Source organism: Bos indicus, chromosome 19, assembly GCF_029378745.1.
Source record: "Bos indicus isolate NIAB-ARS_2022 breed Sahiwal x Tharparkar chromosome 19, NIAB-ARS_B.indTharparkar_mat_pri_1.0, whole genome shotgun sequence".
Classification (NCBI taxonomy): Eukaryota; Metazoa; Chordata; class Mammalia; order Artiodactyla; family Bovidae; genus Bos; species Bos indicus.
In genome coordinates, this window is record NC_091778.1 from 37786394 (window position 1) to 37807646 (window position 21253).

Sequence of the window (21253 nt, forward strand, 5' to 3'; positions counted from 1 at the left end):
GGCTTTAAGCTCTGTGAGGGTGGGCCTGTGTTGGTCTTATTCACTGCTTTGTCTCCAGCACCAGACACAGCACATTGAAGGGAAAAGAAGGTGAAATAAGAAGTTGGAGTCACTGGGAAGACATGCCACAGAGATATCTAAGACCACCAAAATCCACCCAGCTAGCAATTAGATCCGGAGAAGGCAATGCAACCCACTCCAGTACTCTTGCCTGGAAAATCCCATGGACGGGGGAGCCTGATGGGCTGCAGTTCATGGGGTCGCAGAGTCAAACATGACTGAGCGACTTCCGTTTCACTTTTCACTTTCATGCATTGGAGAAGGAAATGGCAATCCATTCCAATGTTCTTGCCTGGAGAATCCCAGGGACGGGGGAGCCTGGTGGGCTGCCGTCTATGGGGTCGCACAGAGTCGGACACGACTGATGTGACTTAGCAGCAGCAGCAATTAGATCATTGACGATATTGGTGAAGGCAGTCTTCAAGTTGCCCAGAAGAAAATATTAAATCCTATACGTAAAAAAGCTGAGCCCTGTGGCTGGCACACAGTAAATAATAAATAGCAACTATTACTACTACTGTAAAAATTAAAGTAACAAGGAAAAGGCCGTAACCTCTGAGGCTACATGTAAAAGAGAGATTTCCCATGATCTTCCCCTTAGAGCTGGACTTCCTAATGCGGGCTCTGAGCTTGGATCAGATTCCTCCTGCAGAAACTGCTGCAGAGTGGTAATGGGAGTGGCGTGGAGTGGTGTATCAATCAAGCTAGGTTAGGTGATGGGAAGAAACAAAGCCCGCAAATCCCCAAATTTCCCACTGTATGTACAACTTGGGTTGGTGGGGCGTTCTCAGGGGCTCAGACTGACAGAAGCTTTACTTCAACACAGGCATCCACAGCATCAGAGCCAGGAGCAGCAGAACTGAGAGAGTCTCACCCAGCAGTTAACTGTCTCAGCCCAGAACTGATCCCCTTCCCTCTGGCTGACAACTCATTGGCCAGAATGGCATCATCCAACCAGGAGGACCTAGGAAGTGCAATACAGCCCTGTGCCCAGGAGAGGGAGAATCATCTGATGGGTTGTTTTGTTTTGTTTTTTAACTGATACAAGAGCCAAGACACTTCTTTTAAAGTGTTTGGAGGTACTGCAGCTCCAAGGAACTCAATGAACTTGACATAATACAGGGTTCTTTTCTATAAAGTGGGCATTGCTGGATCTCTTTCATGAAAGTGTAGCTGAAACAGTCCTGAAAATGTCTACTTACTTTCGCAAGTGTGTGTGAGACAGATGGTATGTTTTCATCCAAACAAGTGCTCACAGGAGATGGGGGCTGGGCCTGTGCACTGGTCAGAGCAATATATAGATCCCACTTCATTCTTCAGTGGCAGCCAAGGACTGGACCGAGCTGGACTGAACTCTCATCAACTTGAGCTGGGCTTTGACGACCTACATGTGTGTTTTTTCTGACCTAGAGAATAACCCAGATTTGGAGAACAAACTGAGGTCTCTGGTTACTGGTCCTGGAAGTTGTGGGTAGGGGCTGGGATTTTCTTGGAGGAACTAGACATTTCACTGTCAATCATTGACAAATCCCAGCAGAGAAAGTGAGGCAGTGGGCTCTCATAGAGAGGGTAGAGGGCAGACAGCTGCCACAGGGGGGTTGTCTGAGGCAGCTGAAGCTGAATTGAAGATCTGCCTCTAGGCTTTTCTGAGTAGTAATTTCCAGCTTTCTTGTCAAAAGGGCTTCCCTGGTGACTCAGATGGTAAAGAGTCTGCCTGCAATGCAGGAGACCCAGGTTCAATCCCTGGGTTGGGAAGATCTCTTGGAGAACGAAGTGGCAACCCACTCCGGTATTCTTGCCTGGGAAATTCCATGGACAAAGGAGCCTCACGGGCTACAGTCCAAGGGGTCACAGAGTTGGACATGACTAAGCAACTAATACTTCTTGTCAAAGGTCCTTGGGAACAGTTAACAGAAGGACTTGTGACACGATTTAGGACACAGAAGTCACAGGGTAAGCAGCCTTGCTCCATCCCCCACGTCTGAGGCTTGGTTTTGGCACTAGCAGAGGCTGGGACACGCGTGTCCACGCACCATTCAGGGTGCACGAGCACAGTCCACAGCCTTAGCACAGAGGAGGCAGCAGAGCGCTTGACCCAACTCTGTGCCTGTGAGCTCAGCTCAGAAGTGTGTCCGGAAGAGCTGCTGCAGGCCAGGGCTCCTGGTTCTCCCTCCCAGAGCTAGGGAGTGTATACTAGAACTTTTCAGTTTTTCCACCCTTGGGTCACTGGTTCACCATCTGATCTACTCGTCATGGTATCTAGGGCTGGTTGTGGGGAAACTGAGGCAGTAACCAGGTTCTTATCTGAAGGTAGCCACCGGATGAGGGCTCTCAGCTCTCCAGCTGTGCACACAGCCTCACTCTATCATTACCCAGAACTACCTGCTTCTACAGCAGAGTAGCTTCCTGCCTCTTCCAGACCCTGCACGCTACCACCTCTACTCCTACTCCTTCCCCAGGCTGGCCCAGTGTCCACCAAGAAGCTGGTTTGGATTCCATACAGTCTACTCAGGGCTTTTCCTCATCTGATGTTCTGAATCTCAGTTATGGGACGGTGACCATCCCTGAAGTCTGGGGCACCCCTGAGAACAGGAGCTGTTATCTCTGCCATAGCGCTTTACCCTCCCAACCTCTCAGAGCCCTGCGCCTGGCTCTGTCCACCTGGGGATCAGCTAGGTATCATGATCCATCAGACTGAATGGTGTTGGTAAGACGTAGGGGTAGATGGAGGCAGATGCAGTGTGTACAAACAGGGGGCTGTTTACTGGTTGCTGTGAGAAGCCTATATACAAAGAAGGCACAAGGAGGGGGAGGGAGCTCCCCTGCTACAGTACCATGAAAGGGGGGAGGGGCTGAGGAGGGGACCTGCCAACAGCCCGGGGTCAGGAGAGGTTTTTCTGGAAATAGCTCAACTTCTAGAATGGGCCACAGGTGAGAAGGCAAAGCTAAACTGGCTCCAAAAGCCAAAGAGAGCCAAGAGCTCCACTTCTAGGTCTCCAACCCATGGTCAGTGAGGGCAGAGTGGGGTCTGGCCGACGGGGCATGATGGGGCTTCCTTCCTGTTGTACATTCAGGTGTCGCTCCCTCTGTGATCGCGTGGAGATCCCTCCAGGCCTTCAAGGTCAGGATGGTGATGTGGGTGAGAAGTGGTATCTGCTCTGTATCCGTCCATCATCTCCTTGGCCCAGGACCGGTCCCCACTCTGTTGAGAATTCCATTATGCTCCCAGAGTGGTCCCAGCACAGCATGTCCTGGCTGCCTAGCAGCATGTCCATCTCTGTTTCCTCAGGCTGCATTTCCTACTAGTGCGCGGAATGGCCATGGCTGAGTTCAGAGGTTTTCCCAGCAATTCGTGAAAGAAAGCCCCCCTGGGGACCTTTTTTCTAGTTCATTCCGCTCTTGGTCTGAGCACACCAGGTCCTATGAACACCTCCTTGAGCGACCTCAGGCAGGCTCCCCACTCTCTGCCAGGGGTGCTGAGAGTTGCACTGGGGGTCTGTGGGCTGCTCCTTGTAGGTAGTTTTCATCTCGAGGTCAGGGTCAATCCAGTGCCTATGGCTCATGATGGGTCCAGTGTGAATACAGGAAGGGTCACCGCATTGGGGGCCTCTTCCTCCTGGCTCTGGCAGAAGGCCTCTGGCTTGGTTTTGGCACTTAGAGGCTGGGACACGCATGGCCGTGCACTATTTGGGTGCGCAAGCACAGTCCACAGCAGTTGGACCCCCACGCGCTCATGTGTGTCCAGGGCACAGGGCTGCAGTGCTCAGCAATGCACGGGCCACGGCCCCAGCCTTCCTTCAGGGAGGAGGCCATGGCCACATAGCACGTGCGTGCACTTGAAAGGTGTGTGTGCCCGAGCCTGCTGGTGCCAGCCAAAGGCAGCGTCCCCTGTGGTCTGGCGGGGCATAACTTATGATAAATAGTAGAAGGGGACGCTGGGGGAGCAGGGTGTGATCAGGGAGGATGTCAGTAGTACTGGCCCCGAGTCTGCCAGCTGGTCACCCAGTGCTTCTTGGTGGGCAGGGTGCTCCCTGGAGGTGGGTAGCGCTCCTCCTCCCGGATCCTCACCGCGTGGTACTTGGGCATGATCCGGTAATAGTGGGTCCGCTTAAAGAAGTCACACTGGAGGAGGAGGAGAAGAGGGAGGCCCTCAGAAGCCAGCATTTACACCAGCGGGAAGATATGCCCAGTCCCTTCCTTCCTCACCAAGAGGTCCTCAGAGCCAGGACCCCTACCCAAACACAATGCCATCTCCCTGCCCTGAGACAAAGAGGACAAGGTTCCCCACCCCAGACCCCAGAGGAAGGAGGAGCTGAGGAAGGCAGAGAGGAGAGGGAGAGGCAGATGGAGTCAGAGGGGCAGTCGCCTAGACTGCAGATGGAATGGCTAGGGGGGGTGGGGATCTACAGTGACCACAAGGTCGGGAGGGGTCCGTTTGTCAGCCCAAGAGGGTCCCAAGAGGAAAAGTGCTGGTTCCCAGGAAGAAGGGCTCTACTAGTCCCCTCCTTCTCTGGAGGTGGGGATGGAAGTATGGAATCACTCTGAAGTCTGTCTTGTGGCCTACAAACATGGGGCCTAGCCTTGACCCTTTCCAATCCCCAGAAAGCATAAGGGGCACAGGGAGGGTTTACGGCTCCCTCTTGAGGTCCCAAGTCCCTGAAGGACTCAGTGGGGAGGCTGGTGAGAGCAGACACCCCAGGCTCTCCCAGGATGTGGAGGGGAGACTGACAGAGTGATCTAGTCTTTGGAGGTGGTGCTGGGGACAGAGTGAAGTGCAGAGAGGGCCCATAAAGGAAGAGGAACAGAAAGGAGAGAGTCAGAGGCCCCAGCCAGCTGGGGGCTTGGGGAAAGGGGCCCGGAGGCCGCGTTACCCAGCTGGGCCGGGGTGGGGGCTGCCCCCCTCAGTAGTCTTCCGTCAGCCTCTCCGTCTCTGACGGCTGGCTCTTCATCTCCGCCTTCTGCCTCTTAGCTTCATACAGGGCGCGAGTGCGGGCTCGCTTGAAGAAGCCGCACTGCGGAGGGGAGGAGGTGGGGAGGGGCCATCAGGGGGAGCTGGGGGGTTCTTGCCAGCAGCACTCATGAACTCGGGCTTAGGGCTGGGGAGCCTGGATGCCTGGTTCCCAGCCCAGCTTGGTGATGTGGCAGGAGCCGGAGCTCCTGGTTCCCCTTTCCGGCTTGCAAGTCCCCCCATTAACCCAGGACTGGGAGCTGGAGAGAGAGTGGGGAGGACTTGGGTGATGGGTGGGGTGAGATGGAAGTGAGGAATGAGATGAAGGGAGAGTTGGTGAGGGTCTGCTGGCAGGCGGTCCCAGAGTGGGAGTCCCAGTGGCGGGCTGGGTGTTCTAACCTTCCACAGCAAGAGGATGATCAGCCCCAGCAGCAGCAGCCCGGCACTCACAGCCACAAGCACCAGCCACAGCTCAATCTCAGCCGGCAGCTCCTCCACCAAGTCAGAGTCAATGTCCACGGAAAACTGGAAGGGGTGAGAAGGGGCTCAGCCACGTGTCCACCCCCTTAGGCCCTGAGCTCATCCTTCCTGTTTCGGCTGGACCCAGAACCCTGCTGTTTGATTTACTGCCTGTAGGGGGCACACAGGGACTGGAAAAGCCCCCTGCCAGCCCATTGACAGGAGCAGATTCCTCTATCCTCCCCTTTCTCCTAGAGGCAGACACCAAGATCTCAGAGTCTGGTTTGTGAGCCACACATCCGGGCCTGGGTACCAGCTCCATCCTTCACAAGCTGTGGGACCTTGGACAAGTAATTTCACCTCTCTGAATCTCCATTTCATGCTCTCTGTTAAGAGGATTGTAATGCCTACCTAATAGTATAGTAGAGTGGCCAAAAGTATGGGTTCTGGAGCCAGACTACCTCAGTTCAAGTCCTAACTATGTTATTCACTAGCTGTGTGACCTTGGGCAAGTCACTTAACCTTTCTGTTCAGCTGTGAAATAGGGTATATGCTAATAATATCTGTATCATAGGTTGCTGCAAGGGTTCGTTTCCAAGGCAAACCATTCAGTATCACAGTAATCCAAGTCTATGCCCCAACCAATAACGCTGAAGAAGCTGAAGTTGAACAGTTCTATGAAGACGTACAAGACCTTTTAGAGCTAACAACCAAAAAAGATGTCCTTTTCATTACAGGGGACTGGAATGCAAAAGTAGGAAGTCAAGAAACACCTGGGGTAACAGGCGAATTTGGCCTTGGAATACAGAATGAAGCAGGGCAAAGACGAATAGAGTTTTGCCAAGAAAATGCACTGGTCATAACAAACACCCTCTTCCAACAACACAAGAGAAGACTCTACACTTGGACATCACCAGATGGTCAACACTGAAATCAGACTGATTATATTCTTTGCAGCCAAAGATGGAGAAGCTCTATACAGTCAACAAAAACAAGACCAGGAGCTGACTGTGGCTCAGATCATGAACTCCTTATTGCCAAATTCAGACTTAAATTGAAGAAAGTAGGGAAAACCACTAGACCATTCAGGCATGACCTAAATCAAATCCCCTATGATTATACAGTGGAAGTGAGAAATAGATTTAAGGGCCTAGATCTGATAGATAGAGTGCCTGATGAACTACGGAATGAGGTTCGTGACACTGTATAGGAGACAGGGATCAAGACCATCCCCATGGAAAAGAAATGCAAAAAAGCAAAATGGCTGTCTGGGGAGGCCTTACAAATAGCTGTGAAAAGAAGAGAAGCAAAAAGCAAAGGAGAAAAGGAAAGATACAAGCATCTGAATGCAGAGTTCCAAAGAATAGCAAGAAGAGAAAAGAAAGCCTTCCTCAGCGATCAATGCAAAGAAATAGAGGAAAACAACACAATGGGAAAGACTAGAGATCTCTTCAAGAAAATTAGAGATACCAAGGGAACATTTCATGCAAAGATGGGCTCGATAAAGGACAGAAATGGTATGGACCTAACAGAAGCAGAAGATATTAAGAAGAGGTGGCAAGAAAACACAGAAGAACGGTACAAAAAAGATCTTCATGACCCAGATAATCACAATGGTGTGATCACTGACCTAGAGCCAGTCATCCTGGAATGTGAAGTCAAGTGGGCCTTAGAAAGCATCACTACGAACAAAGCTAGTGGAGGTGATGGAATTCCAGTTGAGCTATTTCAAATCCTGAAAGATGATGCTGTGAAAGTGCTGCACTCAATATGCCAGCAAATCTGGAAAACTCAGCAGTGGCCACAGGACTGGAAAAGGTCCGTTTTCATTCCAATCCCAAAGAAAGGCAATGCCAAAGAATGCTCAAACTACTGCACAATTGCACTCATCTCACACGCTAGTAAAGTAATGCTCAAAATTCTCCAAGCCAGGCTTCAGCAATATGTGAACCGTGAACTTCCTGATGTTCAAGCTGGTTTTAGAAAAGGCAAAGGAACCGGAGATCAAATTACCAACATCCGCTGGATCATGGAAAAAGCAATAGAGTTCCAGAAAAACATCTATTTCTGCTTTATTGACTATGCCAAAGCCTTTGACTGTGTGGATCACAACAAACTGTGGAAAATTCTGAAAGAGATGGGAATACCAGACCACCTGACCTGCCTCTTGAGAAATCTGTATGCAGGTCAGGAAGCAACAGTTAGAACTGGACATGGAACAACAGACTGGTTCCAAATAGGAAAAAGAGTACGTCAAGGCTGTATATTGTCACCCTGCTTATTTAACTTCTATGCAGACTACATCATGAGAAACGCTGGACTGGAAGAAACACAAGCTGGAATCAAGACTGCCGGGAGAAATATCAATAACCTCAGATATGCAGATGACACCACCCTTATGGCAGAAAGTGAAGAGGAACTAAAAAACCTCTTGATGAAAGTGAAAGAGGAGAGTGAAAAAGTTGGCTTAAAGCTCAACATTCAGAAAACAAAGATCATGGCTTCCGGTCCCATCACTATGGGAAATAGATGGGGAAACAGTGGAAACAGTGTCAGACTTTATTTTTGGGGGCTCCAAAATCACTGCAGATGGTGACTGCAGCCATGAAATTAAAAGATGCTTACTCCTTGGAAGGAAAGTTATGACCAACCTAGATAGCATATTCAAAAGCAGAGACATTACTTTGCCAACAAAGGTCTGTCTAGTCAAGGCTATGGTTTTTCCTGTGGTCATGTATGGATGTGAGAGTTGGACTGTGAAGAAGGCTGATCCCCGAAGAATTGATGCTTTTGAACTGTGGTGTTGGAGAAGACTCTTGAGAGTCCCTTGGACTGCAAGGAGATCCAACCAGTCCATTCTGAAGGAGATCAGCCCTGGGATTTCTTTGGAAGGAATGATGCTAAAGCTGAAACTCCAGTACTTTGGCCACCTCAGGCGAAGTGTTGACTCACTGGAAAAGACTGATGCTGGGAGGGATTGGGGGCAGGAGGAAAAGGGGATGACAGAGGATGAGATGGCTGGATGGCATCACCGACTCGATGGACATGAGTCTGAGTGAACTCCGGGAGTTGGTGATGGACAGGGAGGCCTGGTGCGCTGCTGCGATTCATGGGGTTGCAAAGAGTTGGACATGACTGAGTGACTGAACTGAACTGAACTGAATCTCTTCTGACGACTGCACATCATTGTAGGAAATGTGCCAGAATTTATTGAACGAATCTCATAGTGAAAGACATTTAGATTGTTTCCAATTTTCTGCCATTATAAATAATGCTTTAAAATATCCCCATATATTTATGCTTGCAAATTTGTCCTATTAGCTCCTTGATATATTATCATACACAAGATCAAAGGAAATATACAATTAAAAATTTAATAGATATTGACAAATTCATCTTTAAAAAGAATCCATCAATTTATATTCCAATCAATTGCATTTCCTTCTACCTTATCAGAACAAGACAGCATTCTTCTTTTTAATATTTTCTCATATGATATGAAAAAAATCTTACTGCTGTTATATTTCACCATACATACAATGCATATGTATGCCACCCTTTCTCTTTACATATTAAAAATATGTCTATCAATATTTTGTTATATATGCTATAAACTTTTAAAAAAGCAATAAGTCTTTGGCCCTCTTAGTTTCTTTACCATCTCTTTTGCTGTATACAGATTTAAAATTTCAGAGTTGAATTTTTCAAAATTTTTTTGTGATTTCTGGGTTTAATAAAATAACTCCCTCTCCCCATAATTAAAGATTATTATTAAATTATTTCCTGAATTTTCTTCTGGTATATTAGGTTTTATTTCCTACATTTAAATATATTTAATATAACTCAAATGTGTTTTTGTTTATGGTGTGAGGCAGGGGTTTGTCTTTACTTTCCAAATATGTTCTCCCAATACTACTTAATCATCTATAGTTTTCTCCTTATTAAAATGCTATCTGTACAATATTAGTAAATTCTATTCTGTTCCATTGATCTTCCTGGCCCTTCCTCTGCTACCTTATTTTAGGAAATGTATGATAATGTATTTAATCAACCCATCATTCACCTCCTATACATATCCTTTCTAACCTTTTCATAACAAATTATAGCCATTTTGTGGTATTTATTTCCATATATATCTTAGAATCAAGTTTGGGAACTTCTTTTCAGGTTTTCACAGAAATGCAACATCTTTACATGCAGATCAAATGAGCCCAAGTAGAGGTTCTCAACCCTGGCTGCACAGTAGAATCTTTGGGGGTACTTTTAAACATACCAATACTGGGGTCCCACCTCCACAGACTCAGATTTTATCACTTAGGGGTGTAGTCCAGACACTAGCAGTCCTCCAGGGGATTCCAATGTGCTAAGACTGAAACCAAATAGCTAAAGTATGTGGAAGTGCTCTGAAAAGATGCCCTGCACTCCCATGCCCTGGCCAGGTTCTGCTGTCTCCTTAACGTGCTCACTCACCCGGACTGTCTTATTCTCCATGTTGATGGTGGGGACGCCAGTTCGGAGGAACAGGGTGGCCCAGCTGGCTACCCTGACTCGGTCAAAGTCTCTGTAATCCTGGAAGGGGGAACGATGAGTCAAAGCAGCAGATGAAGTCCCTCTGAACCTCCTTCCTGACCAGCCCCCAGGACACTCTCCCTCCACAGAGCATCTTTAAGCAGCACTCCCAAGGACCTGACACCGGGCCTCTCCTCTACACACAAATGCACATCATTCATTCATCTCTGTGTCAGGTCCTGTGCCAGATGCTGGGGACAGCAGAGACAGTGAAGGCCACAGTCTAGGTCTGGCCTGCAGGCTAAATCTGGCCCAAGAGCTGCTTTTGTAAATAAAGTATTTCTGGCACACAGACTCGCCCATTCACCAGTGTATTGTCTGCAGTAGCTTCATGGTACAATGCAGAATTGAGTACCTACAACAGAAAGTTCGTGGTTCACAGAGCTGAAAAGAGATGTTTAACCTAGTCATTCACAGAAAATGTTTGGTCTAGGTCGGCTGGCACTGCAACCCAGAGCAGAGTGTGTTAAGTGGCATGTGTGGCTTCAGAGAAAGTTCTGTGAGTGTCTAGAGGGGAGAGATCATTGTCAGCTAAAAAATCAGAAAAGATCTTGCTGGTGGTCTCTGAGGGAGACTGTGAAGGCTGAATAGGAGTTTACATGCAGAGGTAACAGATGGGAGCTGGCATCCAGGGGAAAGGAGCAGCATGGGCTAACGCAGAGGTGAGAAAGTAATGGATACACAACAGAATAAAGGACACGGGAGATGTTATTTTATGGAGACAAAATGATGTCATGTCCACACATGGATGCACAGACTAACTCTGACAGGGCACACAGTAACAGGTGCATAACCCAGCATGCATCCATCTCCATGCAGTCACCGACAACACTCAGGTACACACGTGTAGTCTGGCCTCACCCTCTCCCTGTTGCTCTCCCAGCCCGGGGTGGGTGGCAGTTGAGACCGGCACTGACCTCGATGAAGGTGCTGTTCCACACTCGTGCCTGGATGGTCACGTTGGTGATGACAGGGGCATCAGGAATGGGGCACTCCAGCCACACACAGTGGGTGTGGTCACTGCCACAGCTCTGAGATAGGCAGGGAACACAGACCCAGACAGTCTGGGTCTCTAGATTCTCCAGACTTTGCTCCAGGCTTTGTCCCAACTATGGTTGAAACTGAAGGGGCCTGTCCTCATCCCTTCACTCAAGCACATTCCCCGCCAACCCTGCATTTATGTGTTTAAGGTACATTCTTTGGACCACACATATATATATGCCAGCGACATGGAGAACAGGAAATCTGGTCCCTGTTCATGTACACGGCGCCCAGTCCTGAACACCACCTTCCCACACTGGGCTTCCTCCGGCTACTCCTCCCTCTCCACCCAGCTAGGCTTCAAGTTGCTGCACAGGCCTGCTCCCCACTCCCTTCCGACAGAGGGCGCCCTGCACCCTGTCTTCATCTTGTGTCTCCCCATCCCTAGTTCTAATATCCAAAGCTTTGAACAGCTATATCACCCCAACAGGTTGGGGTTCCTGGGAATAGAATCAGTGTCTGTGCTTTTGGTTCACCGTATTGACTGCTCCCCAAAACAAGGCAAGGGCCACATTACCACATCAGACTGGGGTCTCCTGGAGAGTACCAGCTATCTCTCTTGCTTCGTATGTCTCGAGGTGCCCACTCACCCTATGATGGGTGGGCATACTCCCCCCAGCCCTGCCCTGGCCACTCACCAATTGGATCTCAGACTTGGCCTTTTTGGCAGCAGCCAGAGTGACAGGCGGGGGGCCTTGGCCTCCTCCTGGGTCCAGTTGTCGCCGCCTGCGCTGTGGAGATGGCGGCCCGTCCCCAGGAACCTGAAGAGGGTAGAGGCGATTTACTGGTGGAAGGAGCAGAGGTGAGGAGAGGAGGAAAGGGCAGGGAGAGGAAAATGTTGGCCTTTCTGCCCTGCAGCTAGCAAAGGAAATGGGCCACAAGTGAATGCTTACAGAGAGAGTGAGATTGAGAGGGTTGATAAGGTCTCCAGGCGGCTGGCAGTGCCAGGATCCATTGCCATGGACAGTGATCTCCGTGGGGTACAGCAGCCACTTGCCATTGCTGACTTCATAGGGCCACTCCAGCCCCAGGACCAGGGTCCCCAGGGCTGCCAGCCCTTCACCCATTGGGCCCACCTGTGAGGACAAGGGATGTCACTGCTACTTTCTCCTGGGAAACCACCTCTGTCTCACCAACCCCCAATCCTCACACTCTCTGACCCTGGACCCAGAGGTCCCTTTACCTGGAACTCGTACTTGAGAGGGCTTCCCACATCCTCCACAGTTTTCATGCCAGACTCACCCATCACTGTCCCCCCAAAGAAGCTTTGTAGCCGGTGATTCACCCTGGGGGTGAGAAAGACGCTGGAGTGATAGGGGACAGTAGGGGCCCTTGCAGGGGGTGGGTACCAAGGTTAACTACAGCTCCTCTGACATCAAGCAGACCTGAGACAAACCCCAGCTCTAGCATTTACTGCGGTACAGCCTTGAGCAAATAATTTATCCTCTCTAGCCTCAGTTTCTTCAACTGTAAAGTAAGGTTAATCTCTTAAGTGGGGTCACTGTGTCATGGGGCCATTGTGAGAAGACAATGAGATGATGTATATAAAATCATTAGCACAATGGGCTCTCATGAAATGGTAGGGCCACACCAACACCTTCGCCCCAGAGTTGCTGATTCCTCCACAGCTAGCTGCTCTGCAAGGAGAACAATAACAGTAACAATCATGACAGTGATGTTGAGGATACCAGGCCAAGAAAGGTGTGTCAGAGGAGCTTGAGAGACACCTTAGGGAAGGGAGGCCCAGGCTCCTCAGCAGGCTGAGGTTCAGGGCGGTACCCACATGCTGAGTGAGGCCTGGAGTGTGTAGTCCACCAGCAGAGGCAGGGTCATGGGCCGTAGGTCATCCTGGTGACTTGACCTGAGGAAGGAATACAGAGGGTAGGGGAGGACTATGTCAGCTGAGGCTGGGGGGCACCCAGGATACCTCAACCCCCATATAGACTGGCTTCCTGAGGTCACTCACGTGGAGAGCTGCAGCTGCGCCTGGAGTTCCCTTGTGTGTAGGGTCACTCCGATGACCTCGAAAGCAATGAGCAGCTCCATCTGCCATAAGGGCAAGAGAGGTTGTTTGAGGCCAGGCAGGGGTGATGCCATGGGGAAGAGAGGGGCTGAGTGCTGTGCTGGGGAGTTGGCTCCCTGGTCTCCATCTCCCACCTGTCTCCACTCTTCCACCTTCCTAGCCTTATCTGCCTCCCTCTTCCCATTCTTTTCTGTTAGTAATAGCTCATGTAGCTCAATACTTCTGAGCTACACGACCTTGAGCAATCACTCAAGCTTGCTAAGCCTATGTTTCCTTTCTGTAAATCAGCACCAACTTCCTCAGAAGGTTGTGAGAAATACATAAAAGAATTGGGCTCAGGGCCTGGCATGCAGCAGGTGCTCAGCAAAATCAGTTTCCTCGCCTCCACCTGCTCTAGCTTTGTGCATAGCTCCGTAGTGGCTCCATTTTTCTGTCTCTGGGTCTCTCCCCACCCCCTACTGCATCCCTCCTCCCCAGCTCTAGCTCTTTGATTCAAGGAAGCCTGGGAACCAGGCAGGCAGAGGGAGGATAAGGAATTCATCAGAGGAGGAGCCTTGGACCCACAGTCCTGGGAGAGTACAGTCAGGCACTTACCCTCTGGTTCCGTTTAAAGGGGTTCCCCAGCTCACAAACGATGGTCTCATTGGCTTGGCAGGCTCCAGGCTGAAGAAAGAAGACAAATCAGATCTAGGTGGTCAGACTAAGGCTTGTCCCACTCCTCTCCTGTGGCAGAGGGCCTGAAGCCCTCGAGGCTTGAGAAGTGGGTTCCCCTAGCAACAGAGACGCTGCAGGCACCTGAGGAAGCCCAGCCCAGAGGACTAGGGTTGGGGGGGGGACACGTGGCAAATGACCACACATGTACATGACATGTAGGAAGGATGCATTGGGTCGTGGTTGGGCTCTGAGGAGGCAGAGGGCACTCACGGGGCGCACTGAGGACAGCAGCAGGGTGGGAGGCACTTCCAGGGTGAGGAGCGCCTCGTGGGCATCTTCCCCAGCCCGCTTCCGGCTTGGGGTGTTGGTCACGTTGATGCTCAGGAGCAGTTTTCGGAGGTCTCTCCTGTACTGGAGCCTGAGAGGGGAGGAGCAGGCCCAGACTGAGCCCAAAGCCCCGCCCCAATCTGTTATGCTCCGCCCCTCAGAAGAAAGCCCCTTTTCTGGCCAAGGAAGGCCAATCTTATGCTGCTGCTAAGTCGCTTCAGTCATGTCCGACTCTGTGCGACCCCATAGACGGCAGCCCACCAGGCTCCACCGTCCCTGGGATTCTCCAGGCAAGAATACTGGAGTGGGTTGCCATTTCCTTCTCCAGCCAATCTTATAGTTCTTGGCTAATTAAGGTCCCTCCTCTCTGACTTGCCTCTCTGTGAGACCCCACCCCTTAGGTCTCAACAGTTCTCTCCACTCTTTCCGACCAATAGGGCCCCGCCCCTCAATTCCTGATAGCCAGTGAAGTCCGGCCCACCTTGGCCAATCAGCCCTGCCCAGAGCGCACCTGCTCAGCCGCTGCCCCAGCTCAGACACGAAGGCCGCCCGCATCTGTAAATTGCTGTCGCACCTGTTGTCCTGCCCGCATTCCTTCTGGAACTGTACCTGGGGGTGGTGGGAGTTGTGAAGGGCCCACCATCATCCATAGCTCTCCAGGACCGTGCCCTTCCGGCCCTGGCCCCGGCCCCGGCCCTACCCACCTCCGTGTGGTTCTCCAGAGCCTGCGCTTGGTTGAGGACCGGGTAGGCATCCAGGGACCCAAGCCCCAGTTGGGGACGATCAGGCAACCGCAAAGGTAACGAGTAGTTCATGGAGATGGTGATGGGTCGGAGTTTGTCGCGGACGTTGTCCTGGGAAAGGAAGGTAAACTGAACCCAGCTCTGCACTGCCCTCCAAACCAAGTTGTATCCTCATACAAACCTAAGCCCCTAGGGAGGAGCTGCGCCCCTCTCCCTCAACCCTAAAAAACCCCTGTAAGACTGAATCCCCTCTGGTCTGCTCACCAAATTGACCCGCTTCGGTAAGATGTGGCTCCTCCTCTCCAGAGACTCCTCTGGAGGAAGATTGACTCTCCCTTCATTCCTGGGGTCCCCAAGTTGAGTTTTCCCTTTTCACTCTGATGTCCCAGAGAAAGCCTGCGCTTGTCCTTGCTTCTGGATGCCTTTTCTCCAGAGACAAGCTAAAAATCTCACATACTTCTCTTTGGCCCCCATCCCTGCTCCAAAGGTCTCTGTTCTCTACCATGGGCTGGATGCTGTGTGCTGTAGCCTCCACTTACCTATGACCTTCCAGGCCAATCCACCACCTTTGTCTCTGGAGAGAACTCATGCCCTCACCCTTGACCTCGGGGACTCTCCTGGGCCCATGGAGTTACCTCCTCCTGGGACCATGGAGTCAATGTACTGCCCCTCACCCCCTCCCTCACCATCAGGAGCAGCTCCAGTGTCTGGCAGCGCATCTCAGGCATGGAGAAGAAGCCGTGGAAGACAGCTGACTGGCTGCGTGCAAAGTGGAGTCGGGGTGGGCGGCGGTCCCGGTCAGCCTCCAGCGTGTAGGCCAGGGCTGTGGGTGTACAGGCTGGTCAGCAAGTGACCAGGTGAGCGTGCCCCCCCTCGCCCTGCAGCCCAGAACTCACTGATGTTCCGCCTGTAGTTGGGGTTGCCTGCACTCTGGTTGTAAGCAAAGCACAGCTCCACCTGCACACTGTTGAGGGTGGGGGACATACAGGAGGGTCAGGTCACGGTGGAACCCAGATACCCAGGTCCCAGCTCTCACCCGCTTTACTGGGCAAGAGGAAACAGGGTCTTTGGGGGAAAGACAGAGACAAAACTGAGGAGTCCACAGAGCTGGGCTGGGGTGTCCCTGGTCTCTTCAGGCCATAGAAAACAAGCTTAGAGGGCACCAATGGGGAAACTGAGGTCCTGAGACTAAAGGAGTTGCCTGAAGCCAGGTGTTGGCCCAGCCTAGTCTTGGGCAGGATCCCCAGTCCAGATCTCTTTCCCCACCACCCACTGCTTCCCTACTCCATCTCCCTCAGCTTTCTGATCCATTATCCTCATTCACTAATAGACCTTGGGGTCATCACTGTCATTATTGTAACCATCTTAGCAACTATGTTTTTTGAGCACTTAGGATTTACAGAGCACAAAATGCAAACAAGCAAAATGGCTGTCTGGGGAGTCCTTACAAATAGATGTGAAAAGAAGAGAAGCGAAAAGCAAAGGAGCAAAGGAAAGACATAAGCATCTGAATGCAGAGTTCCAAAGAATAGCAAGAAGAGATAAGAAAGCCTTCCTCAGCGATCAATGCAAAGAAATAGAGGAAAACAACACAATGGGAAAGACTAGAGATCTCTTCAAGAAAATTAGAGATACCAAGGGAACATTTCATGCAAAGATGGGCTCGATAAAGGACAGAAATGGTATGGACCTAACAGAAGCAGAAGATATTAAGAAGAGGTGGCAAGAACACACAGAAGAACGGTACAAAAAAGATCTTCATGACCCAGATAATCACAATGGTGTGATCACTGACCTAGAGCCAGTCATCCTGGAATGTGAAGTCAAGTGGGCCTTAGAAAGCATCACTATGAACAAAGCTAGTGGAGGTGATGGAATTCCAGTTGAGCTATTCAAATCCTGAAAGATGATGCTGTGAAAGTGCTGCACTCAACATGCCAGCAAATCTGGAAAACTCAGCAGTGGCCACAGGACTGGAAAAGGTCCATTTTCATTCCAATCCCAAAGAAAGGCAATGCCAAAGAATGCTCAAACTACTGCACAATTGTACTCATCTCACATGCGAGTAAAGTAATGCTCAAAATTCTCCAAGCCAGGCTTCAGCAATATGTGAACCGTGAACTTCCTGATGTTCAAGCTGGTTTTAGAAAAGGCAGAGGAACCAGAGATCAAATTGCCAACATTCGCTGGATCATGGAAAAAACAATAGAGTTCCAGAAAAACATCTATTTCTGCTTTATTGACTATGCCAAAGCCTTTGACTGTGTGGATCACAACAAACTGTGGAAAATTCTGAAAGAGATGGGAATACCAGACCACCTGACCTGCCTCTTGAGAAATCTGTATGCAGGTCAGGAAGCAACAGTTAGAACTGAACATGGAACAACAGACTGGTTCCAAATAGGAAAAAGAGTACGTCAAGGCTGTATACTGTCACCCTGCTTATTTAACTTCTATGCAGACTACATCATGAGAAACACTGGACTGGAAGAAACACAAGCTGGAATCAAGACTGCCGGGAGAAATATCAATAACCTCAGATATGCAGATGACACCACCCTTATGGCAGAAAGTGAAGAGGAACTAAAAAGCCTCTTGATGAAAGTGAAAGTGGAGAGTGAAAAAGTTGGCTTAAAGTTCAACATGCAGAAAACGAAGATCATGGCATCCGGTCCCATCACTTCATGGCAAAAGATGAGGAAACAGTGGAAACAGTGTCAGACTTTATTTTTTTGGGCTCCAAAATCACTGCAGATGGTGACTGCAGCCATGAAATTAAAAGATGCTTACTCCTTGGAAGGAAAGTTATGACCAACCTAGATAGCATATTCAAAAGCAGAGACATTACTTTGCCAACAAAGGTCCATCTAGTCAAGGCTATGGTTTTTCCTGTGGTCATGTATGGATGTGAGAGTTGGACTGTGAAGAAGGCTGAGCCCCAAAGAATTGATGCTTTTGAACTGTGGTGTTGGAGAAGACTCTTGAGAGTCCCTTGGACTGCAAGTAGATCCAACCAGTCCATTCTGAAGGAGATCAGCCCTGGGATTTCTTTGGAAGGAATGATGCTAAAGCTGAAACTCCAGTACTTTGGCCACCTCATGTGAAGTGTTGACTCATTGGAAAAGACTGATGCTGGGAGGGATTGGGGGCAGGAGGAGAAGGGGACGACAGAGGATGAGATGGCTGGATGGCATCACTGATTCGATGGACGTGAGTCTGAGTGAGCTCCGGGTTTTGGTGATGGACAGGGAGGCCTGGTGTGCTGCGATTCATGGGGTCACAAAGAGTCAGACACGACTGAGCGACTGAACTGAACTGAACTGATGCTAAGGGCTTCCCTGGTGGCTCAGAGGTTAAAGCATCTGCAATGAGGGAGACCTGGGTTCGATCCCTGGTCGGGAAGATCCCCTGGAGAAGGAAATGGCAACCCACTCCAGTATTCTTGCCTGGAGAATCCCATGGACAGAGGAGCCTGGTGGGCTACAGTCCACGGGGTCGCAAAGAGTCAGACATGACTGAGCGACTTCACTTTCACTTTATGCTAAGGGCTTTTTGTACATTATCTCATTTGATTATCACAACCACCCTGTAAATTGATTATATATTTAAAAAAAAATTTTATGGAGTATAGTTGCTTTACAGTGTTGTGTTAGTTTCTGTGAATTGGATATTAATATTGCTACTCCCTAGAGCCCATCCCTCCCATTGCAGTGGGCAAGGCTGGAATCTGAACCAAGCAGACCAGAGCTCCAACCACCATGCCCTACCTGCCCCCCTACCCCCACAGTTCACCCATTAGCAAGGAATTTTGCTCTTTAATGAGGTTGAGTGGGGAGCGCAATGCTTTCCCAAGCATCAGCTCTTTAATGGTGGGGTATCAGGAGTTGCCAGGGAAGGGTTTTGAAAGCCAGGGTCCCTCCTGGGCTTCCCAAACATCAGGAGGAATGAATGGGCAGACTGGGGCCAGAGGGTCTCACCAGGAGGTGGCCGTGCAGAATGCAGGGTCCAGTATGGATGGCTTGGCTACCAAGGTCTTATGGAGGATGTTGATGACAGGCCGGGCCCTGCATAGAAAAACCAGACATCAGTGCCTCAGGCCCACCCCAGGCCAGGCCAGGGTCAGGGCTCAGGCTTGTATGGACCTGATTCTGAAGGTGGACAGAGCTGGGGCTCCATGCAGGCAGGGACGGAAGAGAGAGGTCCCCATCCACCGTTGCCCTGGCTCACCTCAGCAGCACGATGCGGTCTGACAGGCTCCCCACCAGCAGGTCTGGGTAGAAGTTCTCATCCACGTCCATCTGCCCACTCAGGGAGTAGCCAAAGGTGGCCAAGCCAGGCAGTCCCAGCTGCTCTCCATGGATTACCTGGGGGCAGGGGGAGACGGTGGGGACAGGCTCTGGGGAAGGTTCTACAGAGTGGGGCCCATGGGGAATAGGCAGGAGTGCGTGAGGAAAAGGAAGAAGGTGCCTCTGTCCCTGGCCATCTGTACCTGCTGGGGCTGTCTGAGGAGCCCCCTGGAGCTGCCATGGTAGATGTACACTTTGCCCAAGCCCTCGAATGGGGCTCCCACAGCAATGTCTGGGAAAGAGAGATAGTTCAGGGTCACCCTGGGTACTATGGGCCCCATGGTTTTCCAGTCCTATGCTCCAGGCCACAGAGCCCAGCATGGCATGACCTCCCTGTCAAGCAGTGCTCAGAGCATCAGGGAACAGAGTTCTGTAACTTAGGATTAAAACTGGGACCATTAGGCACCCATTTGCCTCCTTTTATATATGGGAAATTAGGCCCAGGAGAGGGAAGTGACTTACCAAAGTCACATAGCAAGTTAATGTCTCCGGCAGGTCTAGACCCCAGATTCCTGACCACTGGCTATTTGTTTTCCCTTATTACTGTGCCTTCCTTCTCCCCTGTCAACCGCCCCTCCAGACACCTGGTTCTTCTCATGACATTTAAGAGCAGGGTCACAAAAGCAGGTGTTCCCCATTTGTGACTTTGCCAGATAGTTCTCAAACACTCATCTCATCCAGTCCTCACAAGAGTGCTGGCAGTAGGTAATACTGTCCCCACTTCACAGATGAGGAAATAGGCTCAGAAAACTTAAAGTCGGACAGCTAATAAGTAGAGAAGAGGCTGTTTGAGCCTATGTCTAACAGTGGGGGCTGGGATTTTCATCACAACACTATAACTTTTCTTGTTAAATTCTAACCATTATTTCCACAAAATAACTCCAAGATGTTTTGTCTTCTTAAACTTTCTAGTTTGCTGCTTTTGATCTGATATGGCCTAGGTAATTAGAAAGTCAAGCTTGTAGGAAAAGTAGGCAAAGGAAGAATAAGTAGATCTTGAGTGACAACTGGGCAACTCTTTGATCAGTAAGTGCTTGGGCTTCATTAACTGAACTTTCTAGCACCTATTTTGGCTCTTGAGAGGTTCCTCTGCCTTCCTTTTGGTTTTCAGATATATTCTGGGAAATTGAGGTTGTCAGAGAAATGACTTCCAGATAAGCCAGGTGCTCCCATGGCAACCAGGCTAAACCCCTTGATTTATCCCTCTCCTTGACATGCAAGGTCTGATTGGTCTCCAAGTCCAGCAGAATAGTAATTGGCATCCCCTATATCCAGAACTTCTACCATGTCCCTGTGCTTAACATCCACACCTGGTATACTATATATATATATATTTATTTTTTTTTTTTTTCTTTTTTTGGCTGCATCGGGTCTTAGTTGCAGAATGCAGGTTCTCTAGTTGTGACATGTGGGCTTAGTTGCCCCTCAGCATGATCTTAGTTCTCCGACCAGGGGCTGAATCCATGTTCCCTGCATTGCAAGATGGATTCTTAACCACTGGACCACCGGGGAAGTTCCACACCTGATACAGTAATGCTATGCTATGCTATGCTAACTTGCTTCAGTCGTGTCCGACCCTGTGCGACCCCATAGACGGCAGCCCACCAGGCTCCCCCGTCCCTGGGATTCTCCAGGCAAGAACACTGGAGTGGGTTGCCATTTCTTTCTCCAGTGCATGAAAGTGAAAAGTGAAAGTGAAGTCACTCAGTCGTGTCTGACTCCTAGTGACCCCATGGACTGCAGCCTACCAGGCTCCTCCATCCATGGGATTTTCCAGGCAAGAGTACTGGAGTGGGGTGCCATTGCCTTCTCCGATATTCTTTTTTAAATTTTTAATTGGAGGATGAAAGTGAAAGTGAAGTCGCTCAGTTGTGTCTGACTCTTTGCGACCCCATGGACTGTAGCCTACCAGGCTCCTCAGTCCACGGAATTTTCCAGGCAAGAGTACTGGAGTGGGTTGCAATTTCCTTCTCCAGGGGATCTTCCCAACCCAGGGATTGAACCCGGGTCTCCCACATTGCAGGCAGATGCTTTACCATCTGAGCCACCAGGATAATTGCTTTTTAATATTGTATTGGTCTCT

At 50.1% G+C, this 21253-nt stretch overlaps 1 protein-coding gene across 2 annotated transcripts in view; it reads right to left on the bottom strand.

The window, feature by feature from the left end:
• Positions 1–2797: 2797 nt before the first annotated feature.
• Positions 2798–21253, bottom strand: part of ITGA3 (integrin subunit alpha 3) — a 32295-nt gene continuing 13839 nt past the window's right edge. The window contains exons 8-26 of one of the 2 annotated variants that reach the window (XM_019982066.2): positions 19314–19402; positions 19052–19188; positions 18802–18888; positions 15721–15788; positions 15511–15647; positions 14786–14935; positions 14593–14690; positions 14025–14172; positions 13695–13763; positions 13044–13123; positions 12861–12938; positions 12261–12363; positions 11971–12153; positions 11716–11838; positions 10954–11067; positions 9938–10036; positions 5408–5533; positions 4932–5072; positions 2798–4182 (exon numbers count right to left, since the gene is read on the bottom strand). In XM_019982066.2, coding sequence (XP_019837625.2) covers positions 4962–5072; positions 5408–5533; positions 9938–10036; positions 10954–11067; positions 11716–11838; positions 11971–12153; positions 12261–12363; positions 12861–12938; positions 13044–13123; positions 13695–13763; positions 14025–14172; positions 14593–14690; positions 14786–14935; positions 15511–15647; positions 15721–15788; positions 18802–18888; positions 19052–19188; positions 19314–19402 — 2000 coding nt within the window. In that variant the 3' untranslated portion in view covers positions 2798–4182; positions 4932–4961. The remainder of the gene's footprint in view (positions 4183–4931; positions 5073–5407; positions 5534–9937; positions 10037–10953; positions 11068–11715; positions 11839–11970; positions 12154–12260; positions 12364–12860; positions 12939–13043; positions 13124–13694; positions 13764–14024; positions 14173–14592; positions 14691–14785; positions 14936–15510; positions 15648–15720; positions 15789–18801; positions 18889–19051; positions 19189–19313; positions 19403–21253) is intronic. The other variant, XM_070773295.1, reaches the window with a different exon arrangement.